This window comes from Micropterus salmoides, unplaced genomic scaffold (assembly GCF_014851395.1).
Source record: "Micropterus salmoides isolate LMB-PRFRI ecotype aquatic unplaced genomic scaffold, ASM1485139v1 Ms_hic_scaffold_17, whole genome shotgun sequence".
Classification (NCBI taxonomy): Eukaryota; Metazoa; Chordata; class Actinopteri; order Centrarchiformes; family Centrarchidae; genus Micropterus; species Micropterus salmoides.
In genome coordinates this window covers 23,472,562-23,497,091 of record NW_024040817.1, presented here as the reverse complement: position 1 = coordinate 23,497,091, position 24,530 = coordinate 23,472,562, and the positions used below count along the sequence as shown (strand labels likewise).

Here is a 24,530-nt window from a genome sequence, read left to right as displayed (position 1 = left end):
CAACCACACACACAGAGACCTGCAGCAACACACGGCACTCTAATATGCGTAGTGTACAGACACACACACACACACACACACACACACACACACACACACACACACACACACACACACACACACACACACACACACACACAAACACTCTTCTCATCTCCATAATTATTGTATAGTCAGCATGTCCGTGTCTGGGGGTGACTCTCAAAGTGAGATGTTGACAACAGCAGAGCTGAACTCAAGCTGGGTCCTGTCAAAGGCCTGACACTGATAGCATTATCCGTGTAATTATTCACAGTTAAGTGAACTGCCTACTTACTTTTAACATAATGGATCTGGATGAGTAAGCCACATCTATGCTGCACTTTCATTTCATAACTTATATGACGTCACTAATCCCGTGGAAATATGCATTCCATTTTGTCTTAATTTGTTTAAATACAGCCAATCTATTATTTGGGGCCAGGCTTTCATTTCTTTTACATTTAATCTTAAAGCACACCTGAGCTTCCTCTGAGGCACGTTAGCATGCTGCAGTGCAACTGTTGAGAACCGCAGACTTCTAATATATGGTTCATGCAAGTAGCCATTTTTCTTCTCTCCCATAAAATATTGACTTGGCATTAATTAATGGGGAGTCGGCCAAAGCTTCTGAAAATCTTGATCAAGACATTGAGTAAATGAGGAGTGAAAGAAAAGGCCCGCTGGTCTGGCATTGGGAAATGGCAGTGTGTTTGTGTGAGTGTACAGTATGCGTGTGGCTACATGGCACAGGGAATATGAGAGATGTCAGCCTGGCCCTCTGTTCATCTACTAGTGGTGTAAATTAGATGTGAACCAGCATGCCGTCTTCGCCAGGGGAAAGTACACCTATCAAGGTTGGCTAACTCATCACGGCTCTACGCACTGAAGCTCCGCAGATGAGGGGAGTGCGGGCATGCACGCGTGTGTTTAATTCTTAATGAAACTGGCCCTCTGAAGGTCAGCGCAGAGCAAGCAGGGACTCTTTCGTCTGCTGCTAATGGTGTATTAATGATTAAAGAAGTCTCATGCTCACAGGAGGCCACCCAAGCACCCTGCTGACACGCACACCCACCTAACCACCCACATAGACACACGAAGAAACACCGTCACATACAATTCACAGACAATGAATCCAATTAAACAGACACATAAACCAGTGTGACACAGGCATAGACAAAGCACTTTTAGTGTATAGGCATGTGTTGTTGTTTTTTTAGCATTGCATTATGGTCAGGTGAGGTGATTTGGTGAGCGTGAGAAGAAATATTTTCACAGCTTTTAAAATTGTAATAGCTGTTTGGATTTCATTAAGTAACTATGATTGATTATCCCTCAGCTTAATGCTTATGTGATCAACTGTTTTGACAGGTGTTTAATAAGGCACCGACCACAAGTGAGAATGAATTAAGTTCAGGCCAATTACAGCAGGTCTAAAAATATATTTACAGTAAGAAACCTGGAAAAAAATCCTGCTCTTAAAGTTATATTCATGAGGTAGTTATTGTTCGATTCTCCATGGATGTGATAATAAGTACAACAATGAATTAATCAAATGGCAATGAATTTAGATACACCATTCACATAACATTCCCTTCCCAAGTTCCCTTGTTAGAGTGGACAATATTTTAATATTTCTAAGGCAGCAATTTGGCTGGGAAAAAGACAACATAATGAATAAAACCTCTTTAAAAGAACTACCTTGTGGTGTATTAGACTGGGAGCCTTGCTCAGAATCTTTATGACTGTAATTGTCTTAAGAGCTGCTTTTACTAATAAGTAAATGCAATGTCACTATATAGCTGATAATTAGCCAGTGCAGAACAGTTTCTGTATATTTCTGCAATCGGCGCAGAAGTCAGTATTTGCTTTCCAGTGTGAATTCTTTTAGTGTTAAACGGGTGGGGTTTATGGGGTTGTGATAAAGTGCGGGAGGGGGTGGAGGTGCATGGGTTCAGTGGGTTCCCATCCCGCATTTGGGCAATGGTCTTACCTTCAATGTGGACATGGCTGGGTCCCTGCTATACCTGTCTATGGTGTGGAACTTGGACGAGTGGTTGAGCTCATGGTACAGCTCAGAATGTCTTTTGCGAGTGTGCATCACTTTCTGGAAGGGAAGAAAGGAAGGGACAGCAAAGATGAACCAAATAGAAACAAAAAAAAAGCAAAGGGAGGGGAGGGGGGGCTGGGGGGGGGGGCAATATAGGGGCAGGCAGGGGAATGGGTACAAGGCTGAGGGAACTGCAGTGATGTCAGCCATGAAAAGGGGTTAGAGAGGGACGCTGACAGAGCTATCGATTGCTGGCTCATGCTCATACATCATCCACTTCCTTAGTCTTTAAGAATTTGGCAACTGGGAGTGCTGCAAAGGAGTCCTTTAAGTGAAAATTTGGTGAAAATGACTGACAGAAATGTCATTGCTACAGACTGATGCCTGCTAGAAGGTGGCCCTGTTAACTCAGGATTTTGTTGAACTCATTAAACGCCTAACAGATGGACTGGAATTTAACACTTGCCCTAGCGAAAAGGATATTTGACAATCCTGCCTTCCATGTGTTTTGAATAAGTCCGTCTAGAAGGTAGCGAAATCCAGATCTTTAATTTTCTGACAGCAAACTGCATATGTCAGTGCCACTGCTGTTGTCTCTCTGTGCTAATGGGCAGTGCTGGAGCTGCTCGGCAGTAGCTAATCGTCAAAGCAGCTTGCGAGGTTGAAAGTGACACAGGGGCAAAATGCCAGTACTCACACCCGCACACTTACTGGCCAGAACTAGCGCTTAGCACAGGCTCCAATTACTTCAGAGTGGGCACTCTCATCTCTGCTCAACTAAGAACGTGCCACTAGTTCCTAGCTATGTGTCTTTTTGCTGCTATGTCTTAAGTTTTCCTTTTTTATGTTTGGCATGTTCTTGTCCGAGTCATATGGTTTTAGTTTTTCATGAAAGTCCAACGAAACCTGAATAAACTAAAGAACACTACAGGGTAACTCCAATGATTTTATGCTTAAAGTATAGTTTACTTGTCCCGAGGAGCACTACCCAGTCTCTAAAAACAGTTGTATAAGTTCTTCTGTGGTTCTGGAGGAGATAGTGAAGTAGCGATGAGAAAGCCTGTGGGTATCAGGCTAATGAAATACACTTGCAAGTCCCTTAACCTAACTTTAAGTACAGTACTAAATCAATGAAGCACTCCTATAAGTTTTCAGAATACTATTATTTCCCCTGAAATACTTACTTAGTCAAGTTTAAAGCTGCTTAGAATGCTAAACTTATATATATATATATTTGACCGTCTAAAAAGAAAAAAAAACATGGATGAAAGTTCCATTAAAGTGTAGACTTCCCTATTTAAGTGATTCTTCTACGTCACCCTCTTTCTCAAATGTCAATAGTCAATTGATGAGAAAAGAGTTGATAAGAATCCCCTTGTGCTAAATTCATGCAGTGGCCATAAATGACTCTCTAGTAAATTTGCCAGATAAGTAAAACAATAAGCCATAGTCACTGTTAGTAGCTGTTCACCACACATACCCTCTGTATGAAAGACATATGTCCATGGTGGAGGGTGAATGTCCAGTCTTTACAACAGTCCAAATGAAAGTGAACTCTCACCAAAAAGCAGCAATGCAAAGGGAGGTACTGTATTGTATAGCAAACGAATGCTCGCTAGAGACTGGAGATTCACAGGACACCCGGATCATTCTAACACAAACATACTCACACGCTGCCAAACCATGTCGTTCCAACAGATATACCAGCCAATCAACTACGGCCGCATACGAGTTTCTTACTTGTATACTTGTATTCATTCAGACACAAGAAGCACTCTACTTCGCTGTTTCTTCAACCAGGACCCCCATAATGACATGACAGCATTGTTTGATGTAATTGTACATGTCAGTGGGATGTTTTTGTTTCCACGTTGCTATGACTAACTGACACATAAATTCACTGAGACAGATAATGAGCAGGGACAGGTCTAAGGCCATTGTTGGAGAAACAGCATACTAAAAGGTAGGTCTGAAACAGTTCATAGTTCTAAATGCAAGGGAAAAACAGGTGCAAAGGGAGGGGTTTAGCAATGCTTTTAGCTCCTCTATGCGTTACTCAAGTCCTGGCAGAAGCACAAGAAAGCAGAGGCAGGCTGATGACGGGGTGAGGTCCGAGATCTTACCTCGAAGTCCAGCTCAGAGTACCGTACTCTTTTCCTCTGGAAGAGGAGGGGGCAGGGGGAGAGAAGAAAGCATCAATGATCACCCCTCGACCAACTCTATCTCCAGTATATCTGTGGATCTCTCAGTGCCATTGTTCAGTTACAAGAGGGGGGCTAATATGCACAGGCTGCCCAACATGATACAGACATTCTTACAAATGTCATGGCAAAAAAGCAGATTATTCAGTCTATTTCAACGTAATGAGATTAGTGAAGTGGAATAACCCAGAATTAGAATTAAATAATAATTTCTCGGCTCACAAACTCTCAAATACAATCATTACAACCCTGGCATAAATCATCCTCCTTGCTATTTTTGGAGAATTTGTTGGAGAAATTCCGATTAAAAGGGCTGCAACAAACATACGAGAAGTGGTTTTTCATCCTCTAATCTTGTTTGGACCCCACCGCTCTCCTCTTAAGTGCCTCCATAGCTATAGCGAGTGGCACACAAGCTGCCAATTTAACAGCTGCAGACATTTCCAACTCATCTGGCCCTGACATTGCATTGCATTACATTCCATCTCTGACTTCCTATCTGGCTCTCGCTGTCTGCCAGATTTGCATTTGGCAGTAAGAGGAGCTGCTCTCCACAGTTAGTTAAAAGCTGTATTCATTCTTTGAAGGGGCAGAATTGCTGATCTGATGTTATGGCAGCCAAGGTTTTAAAAGGTAAAGAAATGCAAACAGAGAGAGCGAGAGAAAGAGAGAGGCAAGTTTCTCTCTGACATGTCACTTTGTGAATTCCACTGCCCCTAAAACATAATGCATTTACTGTCCTATGGAGAAATCCTTACCTTAAACAGAGAGATTCCATGACTCAGTTTGCTTTGTAATATGGTAGACATGCAACATGCATATACATGTACAGTATATTGCATGTTTCGGTGGGAACACACATAAAGCAGTCATTAATGCACTCATACAAAATTCATAAGGAATCCTTTGCTGCTGTGTTTTGTTGCTATGATGGCATGAAGGTTCTACAGCCAACCAAAGTCACACACTTTTTTACATTTGTTTGCATGTATTCAGTGTTGTAAATTGTACGATAACCTGACCTCCATAACCAACGGTATGTGGGTTTGTACAATATTGGAATAACATGGCCCGTGAACCTTTCTCACACCTTGAGTAGATCATTTGGAGTTTGAATTTACAAGCCTCTTACGTAAAATCAACAGTGAAATGAACACTGAGTACATTTGCGTGATCCCTCCATTATGCATCTCCATGTTTGAATTGGGGAGTAAAACTCTGCTGTGATTTAATCTTGAGAGGCACGCTCTGATATCCATCTCCAAATCAAGCATATTCAAACAGGGTGAAATTATAGCAGTAAATTACATCCCACAGGTTTCTCTGCAGGTTTTTTTTTTTTTTTTTGGTATTCATGAGTGCACTCGCAGCTCTTCTGACAGTGATTTTTTATGAGTTTTAATGACGTGTCCTTAACGTCCTCAGCCCTAAATGAAGCATCTGCACTTTTCGGTAAAAGCGTCGTTTCCATCTCTTTAATCAACCTTGTGAGTCAGCAAGATGCCATTGGGGAGGGGGGAGATCCAAAGTGGGTGTGTATGTGTGTGTTTATGTGGCCATGTTATGAAGTGCATGTTTTTGGGTGTATGTATGTCCGAGTGTGTGTGTGTGTGTGTGTGTTTAAAATTAAGGTGGTCTGAAAGACATTCACCAGGGGTATTTCCCCTGATCCTGTCCATCTGCTGTGCCATCTTGTATGGTTAGGAGGGGGTCTCCCACACTCAAACACATTCCACTGACTTACACACTCACACACAGCAAACTACGAAGAATCTGTCTGTCATTAAGAGAATAACTCATTTCAATGCTCATTGTCCCAACCAGCAGCAGCAAATACTCATCTGAAAATAATAACACTTGTTATAGCAGACTTGTTCAAAGGCACATCACTATGCTATTACCACAGTGTGTTGGACATATTATTACTGTATATCACGGACAGTATGTACACACTTGTGTAATTATATGGATGTTAGCCATACAAACTGACTTCTTGTCTTCCCATATTCTGCTGTAGCCATGAATATTAATCATAACATTTAATTTAGTGTAGTATAGAATCTTGCATCTTCTTTTTCTCAAGGTAAAAGCAATGCTGATTGGATAAAATATTTTTACATTTTCCCAATGCACATTACTTTTTTTTAGCTATAGCTCTTTTCTTGATGTGTCACTGCGTTAGATGCAAATGGTGTTATTAGCATTTTTCTTGCATAGAATATTTGAAAGTGTCTAAAATCCTTGCATAAAGAGAATGTCACATTAAATAACTGCACCTTTTCTGCAGAGAACTTTCCTTTCCCTTGCTTTCTTTCTCTCCTCTTTGTCACTCCACCATTACAACTTCACTTATACAGCCACACCACCACCACATCCATAACTGTAATCCTCAATGTGTGCTCAAATGAAAGGTGAACATAGTGAAGAAGCAGCACCACCAACAGGTACCCCTCCTTCCCTCAACCTCTTACCCACCTCCAGGGATCCTGCTGAGTGGCTGGTGTTGGCATTAGTGCTGCCCAGGTTGCGAGGCAGGGTCCTGGTTCTTTCCACTGTGGTCCCCCCTGTCAGAATCTGTCTAACCGACGGCCTCTGGCCTGGCTTCAGCTGGAGCGAATGCCCGTGGGAGTGCATGTGTCCTCCGTGGGAGTGTACAAGACTACCCTGTGCCATCATGTGGCCGTGCCCGTGGGGCATGGTTTTGATCGTCCCATAGGAGCGGTTGAGGTTCATGGTGATGTTCATGTCACCCACACTGGACGGCACAAAATCCGCAGGGTAGGCCTCACTCTCAGCTGGGTGTAGGGTCAGGGGAGAGGGAGGCGGGGGGAAGGGGGGGTCCTCCACTGCAATGTTGAGAGGCTTGTCCTCACCCCCCAGTCCCAGACCTCCTCCTTGGGAGGAGGGTGCTGGAGGTTTGAGACTGACCGTCCTACGAGGCAAGACCATGTAGTCTCCCTCCCCGCCTCCGCCACTTCCTCCTCCCCCTCCACTTCCCCCGCTTCCAGCACTTCCGTCCTGGGAGGTGTTGGAGGAAGCGGGCGGTCGAGCCCAGCCCAGGCCACTCTCAGTGCACAGGTAGATTGGAGCACCGCTGCGTTGCTGCCCCTGCTGTCTCTGCTGATCCACATTCACCTCCTTCTTTAGGGGCGTCTCGCTCAACTCATTGAGGCCGCCGAGCGTTGGAACCTTGTGGAAAAATGGTTTCCATTATACAATTATTTACCGGAGGCAAGATGATATATATATATATATATAGTCTTGATTCAGATAACTTCCTGTGTCAAGATTCAATATTTAAAAATTTGTTAGCGATGTTGCTAGTCTTCATAATACTAGGGACATCTCTTTCACCTCCTATTTAACTACATTTCAATCTAACATTAAAGCCACGTTTTGTATATTTTTTGTAATTTAAAGTAAATGAAATGGGAGGGCAATTGATATGTACAGTATTTAGTTCTTTCTAGTTGATTGTTTATAGTTTTTGGGCAGAAAAGTGCTACACAAATCATCAAATCAATGTAAACTTCAAACCAATCCATACCTGTACGATGAGGTTGGGAGGGGGGATGTTCCCGGGGAGGGAGTTGAAGTTGACCCCCACTCCCCCCTCCTGATGGGCTGACAGCTTGGGATCGTCCTCGTCATCCAGGGAAATACGGGAAAGGGTGCCAGTGATGGTGGCCGGGTTGCAGGTGTTCACCTCCTTGAATATGACTGGAGTTAGATGCGGAGGGAGAAAAGGGAAGCAGTGAGGCCAGCAAGAGAGTGGGGGATAGGCGTGAGAGAGGGGAGTAGGCGTTAGGGTAGTCGGCAAAAGAAAGAAAAGAAGAAGCGGTGAAGAGTTTAAGGGTGGGGTAAAAGAAGAAGAAAAGGTGAGGAAGAGGAACATTCAGAGGGAGAAAGATGAATGGATAATGAATGGAAAGGGATTCATTTAATGTATGCCAAACAGAAGACTGCAAAACAGTTACTTAAGACATAAATTCGGTAGTGATAAAAGTTTGTTTGCAGCTTTCATGTAGCTGTGATGCAGACTGCATCTCCAATGAAAGTTTCACTTCTCACACTGGACTTATATGGTTCACAGTAACTAAGTAAGAGTTCTGTCTCTGACACTGTGACCTTAAGTCTTGCTCCATCTTGAGATTTGCCTGTGAGCCAGGATTTTTATTAGCTTGGATAAAGAGCCTTGCTGCAAAATGTTGAGTGCTTCAAATGAAATGGAGCCAAATTCCCTCCTTACTGACTCCTGTCCCACATCTTGCTCACCATCTTATTATTCCCTGCCCTGTTGTTATATATTACTGAGTCTGTGTGTTTATGTGCTTTAATACATGTGTATCATTGTGTATTTCTGTATGAGGGCCAGTTTGTATGTCATGATACTGTAAATAAAACAGAACATAAAAGTGGTGCTTTGGGTTACCTGGCATACATGTTGTTGAGGAAAAAAAACTTCAAACAGATCCTATGCATTTCTAGAATAGCTGCTCTAAAATTAACTATGACATGCTGATGAGAGACAAGGTTTAATCAGAACTAACATCAATCTATCATCACAATCAAACACAACTCAAACCATCTGGATGTTCATGCTAGATATCATGCTTATTCTGTCATCAGAGGAAAGAATATTTACTCTGTGGCCCACAACATATCAAACTACACGTTTTATCAAAACAATTTAAGCTAGATCCCGCTGATTTCTGAGCATACCAACAAGGGCACTGACTGAGTACAGAAACAAACATTTTCTCTGTGTTCACCATCCTGTTGGTGCAAAGTGACGGGAAATGAGTGGACAGGTTTTGGGAAATCTGACCAATCTGATCCCTTCAAATCTGCATCAAACAGAGACCCAGAGAACGACCCATAGACGAATCCATTGGTTGTTTTATGTGTTGCGCTCTCAAGTACTACTACCATTAGTGAGGTGGCATAGTTCAACTGAACACGCTTACTCTGAGAGACTGAAAGCAGAGATGTTCAGGTTGGCATTCGCTACCTCTTACAGATGAAGGTACTCTGTGTGAATGTGAAAGTTTCAGTCTAAAAGCACTAGTCTTTCATTTTTATATTCTTTGGGGGACAAAAAGAACATTAATGTACCTCTCCCACAGTGCGGATGTCAAAGTGCTGTGTGGAATAATGCAAGATTAAACCCATCAGGAATTACTCGCTATCTTATGATTTTAATCAAACTCAATGATTTCTTGCATTGTTATCAGAATAAATTCATTATTTAATAAAAATTTGAGATCGGGGCACTGTACAAATAGAATTTTGGCCAGAAATTGTAAGAAAGTACCAGCTAGCAAAATATATACTCAGTCTTGAGCAGTAACCTTTAATTTAATTGGGGTGATGACTACAATGTCAAAATGTAAAAGGTTTTACAGGATTTCTTGGCAAAAGTGCATAAGAAGTGATATCTTTTACAAGCATTACAGAGTTATATGCAAGTTTACAAATGCCGGGCCCTCTCTTTAAGCAGGCTACATGTAGGCCAGAAACTTTTGTTAAACAGCCTGCAGGTAAAATAAAAGCCAACATCTCTATGCCGGCGTGACTTTTAAGTTGAATCTAAAAACTGTATTTCTACTAAGCCCATAAGAGGGGAGGACAACAGTCTTTCCTCATGCTTCCACTGCCAGTGTAAGCTTCAGCGCTGAACTTTGTTTCCCTAGGTGAAGGTCTAACTCGCTGGTCGAGTAGGACTGTTTTCTTTTATTTCTCTTTTGTTTTTTTGAATCCTGAAATAGGTCATTGTACACAACATAACGGTCTCATACCTGCAGAAGAAGATAGGCTTCCACTGTTATTTTACTGAGAGATGGATAACTTGACGCTTTGATCTTTCGACCCGCTAAGTCGACTCCACTGTTTTTCACAGCTGCTCCTAAGAATCTGCAGATTACCTCAATGGATTACCTAAATGGACTGATGCATTATATTGCCGTCAATAGCAATTTCAAGTAAGAGGCTGATGTCTGGGCAGAGATTAGGTTTATTACTGTGTTATTGTAACGTGAAGCTTCATTGTGGTGATTTTCTGTGGGATATAACTGCCCGCTGCGCCCTGTTTATTGCGTTTAGTGTTTTCATGCTTAGCACGTTAAATTTTGCATCAGCACATTTCTGCTGGGCCTTTACTTGCTGTGTTCCTCACACTGTGTGTGAAGCCAACAATGGCGCTTTATCAAGACTCCAGTAACACAACTGTTGAATGAAAGTTCGCTGCCGGTTCTTGTGTGATAAAGTGGCAGTTATTGTGTTTTACCACTGTAATCAGGATTCAGTGTATTTTTAGCTGTGTTAGTTCCTGCTACTGCGCGCAGAGTCAATGGCTATACTTTATTGTAACCCTAACCCCTAACCCTTCACTGCTGGGTACTGTGTGATAAAGTGTTAGTTATATTGTTTCTAGCTGCGGCAACAGTGACCTGATATACCTTGCTCTGTGTGCCCTTTTCTCTTTCTCTCTTCCTGCACTAACTAGCTGTGCGCCATCTTGGTGAGGACAGGTAGAGTTGTTCCGCCATTTTGGTTCTTAACCCCTTGCTTAAGGTCAGCGCACCTGCCTGCCATTTTGGATCATTGCATGACGAGCCACCCACGTGGTCACGTCCGACATTTTCTTTACTCTTCCCCCCTTTATTGACCCCCCCTGTTGATGTAAAATAGTGTTTAAATATAATTATATAATTAATCTTTATTAAGAATTTTGTAATACTTTATTACTTATTATTTTGCTAATAACCAACCCTACCCCTGTCATATACTAACACAGGTGAGGTGCCACTGCAGCAATGTAGGCTTTTTTACTTCCACATAACCCGGATTCGTCTATGGGAATTATATAAGTCTAGGGACAAGCCAGGCACTGTTAAGGAGGTCAATAGTTCATGGTGCAAAACTTACATGGGTGTCCTCTCTCTGCAAGGGTGGAGGGGGAAAGTGACTGTATTAATATTTCAAAGCACAAAAAAACAGCATTGTGGTACATTTGTAACACACACACACACACACACACACATACACACACACACACAAATGATTATTGTCACCAGTGAGTGACAGATCTCTGAACACATTAAGGAGTTGTTATTATCATGCACAATTAAACACATTCTCATCCAAACATATGCTCGCTAAACACTTGTTGGGCAGAATCAGTGTGATTGATAAGGCATAATAATTTGTGCACAACTGTGTCGAGATGTAACACATCACCTCATCTCATTTTACCAACATGCACAGCAGCAAGCTAAGAATATTACAGCCCTACGAGACAAAGGGAGAAAGGGAAAAAGGAGAGCTCACCTGTTTGACATGCCAAGTCCACATCCTTCTCAAAATCCGTCTGAGAGAGAGAGACAGGGTAGGAAGAGAGGAAAGACAATGAGTGTGTATAAGTCACTACATTCAGCACATCAGTAGAGACGTGAGGCCTGATGAGTGATCGGATCTCGAGTGGTTATGCTGTATCCAATGACTCTGATGCTCTAATTTAGCTCTGTGGAAAAGGATATGATCTGTTGGCATGGTGACATGTTACAACTCAGTCAATTAGTAAGGCCCTCTGTGAATGAACAAAAAAAGTTGCCTTAAGTCATACAAGAAATGTTCAGTTTCCATTTCTTTACTGAATATGTCCAAAGCCTTTCCAAACTAAAAAGAACAGAGAAAATATTGAAAAGTCTGCGTAATGGCATGCACTACTGCTGCTCTGTTCATGATGTATATCAGTTCACAGCAGCAGATCAAAATACAGTCTTTGAAAGAGACAAGGAGAACGCTGTGGAGTTTTGCCAGATATGTAATGCTACTGTATGCCTCATCAGTCACCTCGCTATGGGGACAGGGACAGAAATATACACAGCAGCAAAACTATTATCTGCTGTGCCGGCTGAAGCAAAACTTTGCCGTCTCCTAGCTGAGCTTTTCTTAGATTGAAATAAATATATGTAATGTAAGAATACAAATGCTTCTACATACAAGACTGAGTTTAACCTGCACTCAGTATTCAGACTTTATGTAGATACAGTATTTTGGGAGCAACAAAAAATAGTGTTTATTTGCTTTGATCTGGAATTCACTTGAGGAATCCAGTGTGGCACTTCTCCGTGTGGTAAAGAAACACTCCCAAACCCAGAGGGCGGTGGGCTGAATGAAGAAGGGCTGCCAAAATGGCCAAGTTTCCTGAACTTTAGGGAAAGTGAAGCTCATTGCTATGCAGTTGTGGTCCTCGCTTGTCTCACGATAGAGCCTCCTCCTGTCCTCGGCGGGATTCACTTACAAAAGCCTTTGTTTGGATAATAAACTACAGATTTTAGACAGTTTGGGCACACCACAGAGGCAAAGAGAAGAGGAAATGAAAAACTGAAAGAGAGAAGGATAGAATGTGTAAAGGTCTCAGAGGAGTGGAAAAGCTCTCTGTACGCAAATCACCCGCAGCACCATAAATGGGTTTCTGCTAAATGGACGAATGCGGATTTGAAAGCAACCTCTCTCTCTTTCACTCAATCTCTCTCTCCAAATTAAGAAAAACAAATCATCATTTTAACTCTAATACACTCTTTCTGCAACAGCATCACAGGTTAAGTACAGTGAATCATCAAAGTCAACTATCTGGAAAAAACACCACAGGGGAACACAGTCCTATTGACTCAGTTAACATCCTGTAGCTTTCACTGTTCATGGTGACTTTAGTGCTGAAGTTAAATCAATTGAGCAGATGCTCAAAGATATATAATAAGTATATTTTTTGCTTACCTTGCTACAGTAAAACAGCTAGTTTGTAGTTATACAGCACAGCTATTCCTACTTAGATTTAAAGGTGCAATATGTAATCAAAACAAAACTAAATTTGGTTATTTTCTTACTTTTTTGGTTAAAGGAATAGTTTGACATCTTGGGACAAACATTCATTGGCTTTCTTGAGAGTTAGATAAGAAGATTTATGCTAAATATGAAGCTACCGCCAGCATAGCTTATTTTAGCAGGGAGCCTCGAAACAGGCACAGACAGCTAGCTGGCTCTGTGTGATGCTAATATACTATGCCTAACAGCCTCGCTAACATCCCTAATTAGCATGTTATGTCATGTTTGTATAAATACATTATATTATAAATGATATATGACACATTGTGGTTTCACGGGGGGTTATGTGCCGGACTATTTCTTGGCTAGGCACAGTGACTTGCAGAGTGAGTCTTGTCGTCAAGAGCTGTTAAGAGCTGTTTCGCCCTGTTTCCAATCTTTGTGCTAAGCTAAGCTAACCAGTTGCTCACTGAAGCTATATATTTAGCGTACAGACATTAGAGTGGTATCGACCTTCTCATCTAACTCTTGGCACTCTCAAAATGTCAAACTATTCCTTTTATGTTTGTTCATATTTGTTGTGAAATATAGTTTTACAGATTCCACCTTTCTCCATCTATAGACTTGACTATTCATTATGACTAATGATGTTGTCATTTCTACAGGTGACATACTGGTTGGCTGCCGTTGTGGTTGTGGCTATGGCTATGAGCGTGGGTCTGGGTATTGTTCAGGAAGGGGTTATGCTCATCATGTGTGTGGCTGAGGGCGTGGCTGTGCTCTAGCCCCTGGTTTCTGCGAGGTAGACTGTGGTAACAGGCTTGTTGGCATGTCTGGTAGCACGTCGGTTGGAAAGGCTGTGGGTAGCAACCCAACAGGCACGTGGATTTGCCATAACGCTGAGAGCCACACTGCTGCCCACAATGGTTCACATTTGGACCCTTCTGATGGTATAAAAAAATAAACAAAGTTGAAATGTTAAAGGAGGACATATAACCCGTTTGTAGAGGAGAACACTGATCTTTAATCAGAGATTAACTAATCAAATACTTTTTCTAAAGACGGCTATTCAACTTTAACAAGAAGGTGTAGTTACAGTTCTACATCTTTATGATGTCTCTAAATGTCAGGGGTTTAACATTCTAATGAGATTTCCTGTGAATAAAACAAGGACACATGAGAGGAAGGTGTTCACTGTAATTATGATTCCGCTATAACTGGTGGTAGCTTTCACTAAATTATCCATCACAATTAATGTTCCCAAGGGTATTGTGTCTTTCATACAACAGCTCTCCATGCATATGTGCTATCTGAGAAGAGTCCTTCATCGTACACATTTAGACATTTAGAAAACTTGAAAAACGTAAAGTTTAACGAGCTGTCTTCAGAGCAATGGTTGGCACAGCAATTCACATCCACTATGAACTGTGTATATGATAATAACATTGAACCAAAAATTTAAAAAGCACAGTTACACTATAAATGTTCCTCTCTGTTATGAAAACAGAGACAGAGAATCTGTCATAATGGGTTCCCCGAGCAGAACGATGGCTCCAAAGTTTAATCTTGATAACCTCAGAGGGGTGTTCAGAAACCCATAATCGTTACCGCAAACAGGTCTGAGGGAGAAATAAAGGGAATAGCGCTGTGAGAGTCACTCATGCTCTCATACTTCCAGTGTGACCGTACTGACATTGGCAAAGCAGTTCAGGCCTATATGATTTATCACACTATTAGCCACATTTGGAACACACACAATAACCTTATTGGAGCTCTGTGCTCTTCAAATAAAGATGAACAAGTTTAAGTTAAAAGTAAATAAAGGTGCTGAAGTGTCTGTTTCGAAAATACATGAAGTGTTACGGACAATAAACAATAAATAGTGTTATCTTGAAGTAAATACAAAAAATGCCAAGTGATATTAATATTAGCAGGATATTGCTTCAGTAATGGCATCTGTTGGCAAAGTTTTATGTCCAGTGATAGGAAGTTAGTATCAGGCTGGGAGTGAAATTGCATTTCTATGGGTAATGAAATCAAACATTTTTGGAAAATAAAACATGAAAATGTATGATGCATAGACAATAATGAAATCCTGCTGAAAATTTGAGCACTTCATTAATGACAGTCATGCTTCTTGCTATTGGAGCTGAAACTTCTTGAAACCTCAGGCCTGGTAAATATTAATCTGGGACTAATGGATTGCAATATGGGATGAAATGGAATGCTATTCACCATGATCTGCACCTGTCCATTCTTGCAGGAGTCTGGTGAGTTTTCGCTGTCATCTTTACATCCCCCCATCCTACAGCGCACAGCATCCTGCACCTGAAGGGGGGTGAACAAAGGATAGGGGAATGGAGGGAAGAATATAGAGAGTCAAAGTGTGGGGGGGATGGTGAAGGGGCGATGCAAAGGAAAGAAGTTAGTGGACGAACTTTTACTTTTACTTAAGTTTGGCAAATGTTGGAGCATGGGGAACTCACTCCTCAGATATTTTATATTGTTCATCTTTATCGCTGCAATGACAGATGTTCAGAGAATGCTAAATTATGTGGAAGGGGCAAAGTAAACGGAAAAGCTTAATTCTTCACAAAGTAGCTCAGCTTGTAGCTTATATAACAGTCAGTGGAGTGGTATAGAAAGCACACAGCAGTTCTTCAAAGTGGCCTATTTGATCCTTGTGAGATCAGTGGTGCACAGTTCTAATTAAAACCAACAGCACGGTATATAGATGTTCTAACCCCTGGGCCTTTCCATTGTCACATTGTTTTTCTTTATCCTCCCACATATGGCATGCAGGCAAATACACACAAGCCCACTGTCACAGAACTTGTTCTTGTAACAGAGCTCAAATCAAATGGATCCCTGTGCATTCTATGTTTCACAGCCAACTCTGAGATTCTTTCCCCCCATCAGGCTCTGTATTATAGATAGCCTGGTTACTCGCTGAGAAGCAACATCATTTCTCAATGTTGCTGCTGTCAAATCCCATAAGAATCTCATGGCTGGAAACACGACTGCTTGTGTAAGACGTGGTGCAAAAGCGAACGAGAGCATCTTCACTCTCGCTAGGTGGTCTCATCTTTGAATGTGTGTGTGTGTGTGTGTGTGTGTGTGCTGCTACAAATGGAGTAGATTGGAGTAGCCTCCATGTCTGATTAATACTGCATGGGCTAGGGGTTTGCTTCCATTGTTTCCTTCCATCCGTCTCTTCTTTTTATGTCCATACTCATCCTCAGTGGCATTTATTCCCTGTTCTCTGTTAGTGTGAGTGTGTGTTGTTTGTGTACTGGCACCCACTGAAGCTTATTCTGACATCAAAGTGGAGAGCCCCCCTATGGGTCCATACCTCCTTCTCCACCTTCCTCTCTATTTCCTCCTCCCCTACTATCATCCCCTGCTCTGCTCTTGAATCACGTTTTTCCCCCCAACAGATCTCTGCATGCAATTTTTTTCTTCCTCCCTTTCCTCTCCACTCACCTAACCAAGTCACTCCCTTACTCTTTCCCACAATATACCTTTCCTTCACATCGCTCCCTTGTTTTCATCTCCTGCTGCCTCCTAATCACAACACCTCTCCTCCTTCTCGACTGATCTCAGTAGGCTGTCTGTGCTGCCGCGATCCTTTCATTCTCCGCTGCACACTACACGTAGCGGGCGCTATCTAGGAGCCCTACACTGCACTACACTCACTGTCACGTTTTATGTCTGTATGTTATGTTTTTACTTCACATAATATCACACTTTGTACTGCTTTCTCTCTTGTTCTGCACCGTAATGCTTCCTCATCCCCCCCCTCGTTCCTCTCCTTCCTCCCTCTGGTGTGGCACTCCCCTTTGCCAATTGTTCTGCAGCTACGGAGGATTTGCGCTCAGTCTCTTGCAGGGGATTTTCATACATTTAAAATAAATAATTCCTGGATTTACTGTACCCTGATCCCTGCTGCTCTTCTGATATTGATTTAATGCAGCTAAGCATTCCAAGCATTTAAAAATTCACTTACACCATGCAGTGCACTCAATATCATAATGATCTCCTGGATGTAGGCAAAGATGTGTGTGGTTTTCATGCATCAGCAACAGAAGACGCATTGACAGCTATAGAAAACTGATGATTAATTGTAACTGTTTATGCCTGTGTCAGTGGTTGTGTAAATATCTGTCTCAAGGGCATGAATGCATGTGTGTGTACAATGAGTTGAAAATGTTGCTTCCCATGGGGCACAGCAAAGCCTGTGGCAAATAGGGACTAGACGGTATTAGTTAGGGACTTATCTTCTTATTCCATACAACACCTTAGTAAGCTCCTTACGGCAGCCTTGGATCAGACGGACAATGCACTATCATACTGCATTATGAAGAAGAGGCATCAGACATCAATACTGTTCTAATCCTTCTCATGTCTGATCCACTTGTCTTCTGCCGTGACTTCGAAATGACCCGGTACCTAACATGACATTTGCAAACATGAATTCCACCTGTCGAAGGTAGTTAGTGTCGCTGAGGTCACTGTGCGGTGCTGAATTAGTAATGTATGAACTCAACATGTCTGGGTCCTCACTGCTGCCTAGCAGAAGGAGGAAACTGTTCTCACCTCTCGTCGCATTGCACAGTGGACGGTGATGATGACAAAACCCTGGACAGAGTCAAAGACGGCAAAGAGGACCTGGAGGAGACCAAAAACATTTGCTTGTTAAGTATTGCACATTGATACTGTATAAACCAAACCTTTTTCAATCATGGTGCCCATTTATAGCGATTTATACTTTCTAGGCACCCCTCTATATATATACACCCCACACCGCTGCACACATGCCATCAGATAGGCCGACTCTCAATTAAAACAGAAGTAAGCTGTGTAAGAAAACTACTAAACAATGGATAAAAATAAGCATGCAAATTAGTTCAGTGTATTTCTTTAATTAAAATTAGCTTACAATTTAGGTCATAAAAGGACAAAAACAGATGACATAATGGATTTATTCAGTTTTTCATTTATCTTAAAGACTTTTTCCCTTTATTTCACCCCAAAGGGAGTTACACAGAAAACACTGCTCCTGCACTGCGTGGAAATAGTTAGTTTGTATACCAGCCTTTACTTCCGTGAACAATTTGCGTCACTGTAACATGCGTCAAAATGCTCGCCTAGCGGCTACTGTGGCACACCCTCAATAACACAGGTGGAAAAACGGAAGAGCTGCCGCACACACAGTGGCAAGTCATTTGCCTGCCTCCCTCATTCTCTCAACCAAATGTTAAGTAGTCAATGGCCATAAAGTTATTACTGTGTTGCAGAAACAGTGCACAGTTAAAATGTTACGTACGTAAGAAAGAATTGGTTACAGATTAATAACTCACGACTCTGAAACTCTTGCTCCAGTCTAGGATGTGAAGCTGGTCAAGGAACATATTCAATTTTTTAAAATTTAACCATGTAAACCTGTTCTGGTACAACTCCTAAATAAAATTATGAACCTTAAAAGGAGCATAATATGACCACTTTTAAGTATTTAGTAGTAGTATCTTTCCTGGCTAAAGAGTGATGTTTCCTCTCAATCTCTTTTGAGCTTACTTGTCAACTCTACCTCATCTGACAGGTTTTCCCTGCAGAGGAGGTATTTTAGTGTGGGACAGCTAACTGTAAGCTTACGGCTGCTTGAATAGTACATTTTTTGGCCGGAAGGGTCTGTTGTCCCATACTGTGTTGAGGGCCGAGATGTATCAGCATCTCTCTGAGCTCTCTCTGAGCTGTTTACACTGACAAATCTTTCCGACACTGACTCTGATACTCTGACAGTCACCATTTCTGACCTGAAAAACTCATGAGCCAGAAAGTGTATTGTGTTACCATGACAACCAGCAACTGTGAGCTGCCATCACTGTTCTTGGCTGTGGATTGCAAATTCCAGCATTTAGAATTGAGATATAGTGGTTTTGACCTTTATTGCCTTTTTTTCTCTTTGAATACATTAGAAAATGTATCATTCACTATATATACTTTACTGTATATTAAAATGTATTTAATGTAAATGTTAAAAGGTGAAAAATGCTTGGTTAAAAAGAGCGAAATAAAATTTGTGCCATGCTTGAACTGTTTTCAAGGCACCCCAGGGTGCTGCATATTACTGTAATACCGTAGTGAAATGACTCAGTGATCAGTAGAGAATGAAATGAGTCAGCCAAGTCATGTTTATTCAAAATAAATCATCACAGTCAAAGTGTAGTTTTAATTAGTCATTCAGACTGTCTCTACACATGATCCTGACAGAGTGGGAATTGTAGGTTGTTCTTTAATGCATTTAAAAAAATGGCCTATTCTCTGTTTATACATGCTATCATTCAGATTTTATCTTTTTGTCTTCATGGCCAAGTGAGATAAAATGTCAAGAATCAAGGCTCTCAGAAGTTTATAGTTGACAGATTTTACATCAGAGTTTACACTTCATTCAGTGACTAACTAACCTGGAAGGGCAACACACACTGGCTAGGTCATAACACCCGAACCAACCGGTGGCATTTTGGCAATGCTTTCGGACGTGTTGTAATATTTCCAAGCATTGACGAGCATTTACTCTGCAGAAAAGAAGCACTGCACGTACCCTGTGTGTTGTACCTTCGGATGCCACACACCATTTTAAAGCTGCTTTTACATGGTGCATCACAGGTGTATGTGTGTGAGTAACAGTATGTGAGCATCTGCTAGTGTTGAGATACTTCACCTGGAAGAGTGTGGAGCGACGGTCGGTTATGGCTAGGACTGCTGACATCCAGGTTAATGCCAAGAGAGGAAGAACCACACAGGAGCTCCACAGAGACGCCCTGTCAGAGAAACAGGCAGAGGCCGAGAGGGGTAGAGGAGGGGAAAGAAGGAACAAGGGTTCAGTCTCAAACCACACCAGCCAGCTCTGGTGATACACACAATTCCACACACACACACACACACACACACACACACACACACACACACACACGTTTGTTCCTCTATCCCTGTGAGGACATCTCATTGACATAATACCTTCCCTAGCCCCTTATCATAACCTTAATCATCACAACTACATGCCTAATCTTAACCCTTACCCTGACCCTAACCATAACCTAATTGTAACCTGAACCCTAAAACCAAGTCTTAACCCTCAAAAAGCAGTTTCTACCCAATGGGGGATCTCAGTTTTTGTCCCCATCAGTTAGTGTGCATTCAGGTTGAAGTCCCCACCAGGATATAAAAACATGAAACGCACACAGAGATCAGGTTCAGTGGTGGGCTATTTGGAGCTGATTGGCAGACTGAGGTTTACACCAGACTTAATATTCAAACTGAGATGTGGAAGATGATGTGTAATCAAGTAGATAGTTATGAGACTGACAATTGCTCACAATTACATGGTTAATGCGCACTAAGTGTCATGCTGGTGCACTGTGAGACGACAGGCAGAGGGCCAACAGGGAGGGGGAAGACAGGCCAATGACAAGTCCTGACATGGGGGCTTCTGAGGAGTAAGTGCGTGGGGGAGTGTGTTTGCATCTGTAACTCCATGGAGTCAGACACCAATTTAAAATATTCGTGCTGTTTCATGGTTTTATAACAATCCGTCTAACAGACGGACAGCTCTGTCTGGCTACGCTTAGAAACACGTCCCTTCAGATGTGCATGTCCGACGGCAATGAATAAGAGAATATAGAGCAATAAAGCCAAAGCTGTGCTCTTCTCTTGTTGATGTGTAAAATTTCCAGCCGTTGTGGACTGTGGTTTTAACTACAACATGTGGTTCAGTACAGTACCATTAACAGCCTACATTCTATGTGAAAAGACACACTCTAACACTGCAAGTGTACTTAATCATACACAATAAGTGTTTTTAATAAGCTGTTATATTTGAAAGTGCTACAAAGTAATTTGGGAGAAAATAAATGTTTGGAAAGCAACATTGTCAACATTTCCAAATGGTGTTTATCTCAATCAAAAAAAAATCTTTATCAGGACACTTAGACCAGGCTTACTACATAATAATGCTACAGAGAATAAAGAAGTTTGTAATACTATCAGCATTTGCTATTTCACTAAATAATACAGAAATTATCCAGCACAGTCAGTTTGATTATGGCTTTACACTATGGATTTCTGTAAACTGATTTTTTGAAGGACCTTCCAACCAAACAGTACACTGCAAGTAGCTAAAAGAAGTGCAGTAATGTGTACAATATAAATGACAATAATAATAATAGACTCTATATGTATTTAGCTAATATTTAGGTGGATCTGAGATCAGCAGAGCTGTGTAAAAACAAATGTCAATAATGGCCCTGTGTGTTCCCAGTGACAACAGAAAACCTGATAGAAACGTGTAACTGCAAATAGGCAATCTCATCCCATTACCCTCCAATCATAGCGTCCAATCACTGAACAACACAGCAAAGAACAGAGCTGCTGCTTTAAACACAGCACTCTTCCAAAATAAACACAAAGCCATAATGAAAGATTTGCACAGGGACGTTGTTAAATATGCAGAGGGTTGTTTGCAACAGTATAACGGGGGAGGGGCCTTTCATTAATAGTCTGGCTGCACTGAACATGAAACCATGACAACAAACTTCTTTCTAAGAAGCACAATTCCAGGTTTGATCCAAGTCAAATACCAAGAAAGTGGTGCAAGTTCCAATGTCATTGAAATAGACAAAGAAATGGTCTTTGACCTGTCCATTGGTCTGTGACCGTTTTCTTGTTACTCCATCTAAAATGTGACCACCCAGTAGAAGATGTTCACTAAAAAATACATATAACTGCCATACATCTACCTGTGTCTCTTCAAACTGATACCTAATGTTTTTCCCAAAATGCAAATCATTGAATTTTTATTCTCCAAGCTCAAGTCGAGATGCGATGTCAATGTAATAATTTTCTCAGACTTGACAAAGCTCTCTTTCAGAGCCACAACCGACATTACAAAAATATTTCCACTGGCTGTGTAGCATTCTGCACAATTAGGAAATACATTTCTTCATTGAGTTCTCTGAGACATGTAGTAAAAATAAGAATAAATGCTCTAAAGATTTAAACACCTGCAGCTCTAGTATATATATATGTTGTTGGTATGTCTGTATCTTAAATGCTTTGTCAGTTTTGAAATATGATGCGTTCACTGTGACCAAAGGTGGTGGAATGGAAATACCATTAAACCATACAACATATATATATAATGAGGGAAAGAAAGTTTATACGATTACAGTACTGACATTGCACTGCCCTGATGTGTTAAGCCTCTGCAATTCTGCACTATAAACAAGTTAAAACAAACTCTAAAATTGATTCACAAATACTGTTTGACACAGGTCAGGTTTGCTCAGCACGACCTGAGGAAAATCCGCTTTGGATCAAAACAAGCTCATTAAATAGTGGCGGCTTGCAGTGCAGGTGTTTTTCCTTTCATTAGGTAGTTTTTTCTTTTTAATCCAGACAAGTCTGAATGTCACCCTGCATCATTAACGACAGCCAGAGAGAGACAGAGAGGGGAATGGAAAGAGAGGTAGAAAGATGAAGATGAAGGACTAACATGGCGCTGCTGGCAGTCGAGCTGGACAGAGCGGTGCTCGAGATCACGCCACACTTGGAGCATTTCAGGAGCAGCCGGCTACGCGCCTCCGCTGGGACACTTTAGGACATGTGCACACAGACACACACACACACACACACACACACACACACCCAACCATGTGGGGAGGAGAAGAGGGAGTGGGATGGGGTCAGGGGGAGGATGTGTGGAAACACAAGTTCCAGTGATGGCGACAGGTGAATGTGCAGGTGTCACAGTTGCAAAAGAACCAGAAAAGAACCGAGAAAAAAAGTGGACACAACAAAGAGTGGGAGGGGAAAAGAAAAAGGGAGGAGGGGGAGGGAGAAAAGAAAGAAAGGCAAATTAAAACCAGACCTTAAAAAGTAGCAGCAATGAATAACAGTCAGAATACCAAGATTGATTCAGAGCAAGTAGAAAGAAAGTGAGAGACGGACATTGCAATGTTAACAGCAAAGTCATGTGGATTAACAGATTACAGTGGCACAGACAGGAAATACACCAACAACATCTTATTCCACTGCCAGTGTATGCAGGTGTGTGTTATATACGAGTACATGTCACCGTGCACAATGAAGCACTATCGGGGTGTAAAGGAAGAAAGAAAAAAAAAAAAGACTCTTTTGGTTGTTTACTTACAGTTGACTACTCAGATGGAGAGCAACAGTGTGTGTGTGTGCGTGTGTGTGTGTGTGTGTGTGTGTATACACAATCACAAGTGGAGAATGATGGGACCATGCACGGGCTATGCTACATTAGCGTCCCATCACAGCTCATTGCCTTAGCGCGAGCCACATCCCCACAGTTTCATGAGGAAATACATTACGCTAATGACAGCCTGTCCTGTTAGCAACACTACCAACTACTGTGTGTAGGTTAAGGCTAAGATACGTGTGTGCTTCTAAACACACACTTCTGAGAATCTGAGAGGAAATGTGCTTAGGATTCGGATAACACCGAGGACTTTGCCTGGAACAAAGACGGGTACATCTGCTTGTGTGTGTTTGCGTGTGTGTTAGGTGTGTTTGTATACACCAACTGGTCTAATCTCAGTTGCATCACCGGGTAACAAAAGCTAATCAAACCCCCGGAGAGCCAATCTGTACTGTTAACCCTTGCAGCTATACACAGATTATCAATTTCAATTTGTGCAGGAGACAGACATTGGAGGAAGTGTAATGAGAGAGAGCGAGAGAGAGAAAAGAGAGTAATAGGAGACACAAGAGAAAACAATGGAATCAATAGGTATGGAAATGAACACATGGATTTGGCTGCGAGAGCTGAGGAAATCTCCACTCATAGGATTAGAAGATGATGAACAGCCGGCAACTGCTTTAATAGATGTAATGTTGTGGATGTAGATGGGTGCATTTGCATGCATGTCTGATGTGTAATAACAGAAAAAAAAATCCAATAGGATTCCAGTAGTGCACAAGACTTCATCCACATAATCCTGGTGTTTACACTAGGTTACACAGGTTTCCATCTGCTGTTTATTTTCATTGACGCCACATAATACTGAGAAAACTAGATGGAAACAGTATGTATGTGGAAGCTAGAACTGAGCAACAGAACACAACAGATGTCTTGTCATTTTGTTGCCAAATTGGAATCTTTCTCTTTTTTTGGGATTTTTTTTTTTTTGCGGGAGGCGCAGGTGCACAAGTAGGTGTGTGTTCCGAGGCCCTTGAAAGCAGTTCGAGTTAGTTGCCATGAACATGTTGTCTCCCTCGGTTTGTGCCTGACAGAAGGTAAAATGTAGCTAATGCAGCAAATATGTAGTCACTTCCCACCAAGAAATTGACTGAATGGATGAGTAAGCGGCACGTGTTTTGTGGGAGTTGTGTGGCAACGCCTTTTGTGT

At 41.7% G+C, this 24,530-nt stretch overlaps 1 protein-coding gene across 11 annotated transcripts in view; it reads right to left on the bottom strand.

Annotated features, from left to right (window-relative positions):
• The window catches only part of adgrb2 (adhesion G protein-coupled receptor B2), a 214,629-nt gene that overhangs the window by 12,920 nt on the left and 177,179 nt on the right, over positions 1-24,530 (bottom strand). For 5 of the 11 annotated variants that reach the window (XM_038724746.1, XM_038724739.1, XM_038724744.1 and 2 more), the window contains 10 exons: positions 22,649-22,747; positions 19,820-19,919; positions 17,695-17,766; positions 15,334-15,426; positions 11,599-11,638; positions 11,197-11,211; positions 7,817-7,989; positions 6,745-7,458; positions 4,192-4,227; positions 2,012-2,125 (listed from right to left, as the gene is read on the bottom strand). In XM_038724746.1, coding sequence (XP_038580674.1) covers positions 2,012-2,125; positions 4,192-4,227; positions 6,745-7,458; positions 7,817-7,989; positions 11,197-11,211; positions 11,599-11,638; positions 15,334-15,426; positions 17,695-17,766; positions 19,820-19,919; positions 22,649-22,747 — 1,456 coding nt within the window. The remainder of the gene's footprint in view (positions 1-2,011; positions 2,126-4,191; positions 4,228-6,744; positions 7,459-7,816; positions 7,990-11,196; positions 11,212-11,598; positions 11,639-15,333; positions 15,427-17,694; positions 17,767-19,819; positions 19,920-22,648; positions 22,748-24,530) is intronic. The other 6 variants (XM_038724740.1, XM_038724743.1, XM_038724741.1 and 3 more) reach the window with 6 other exon arrangements.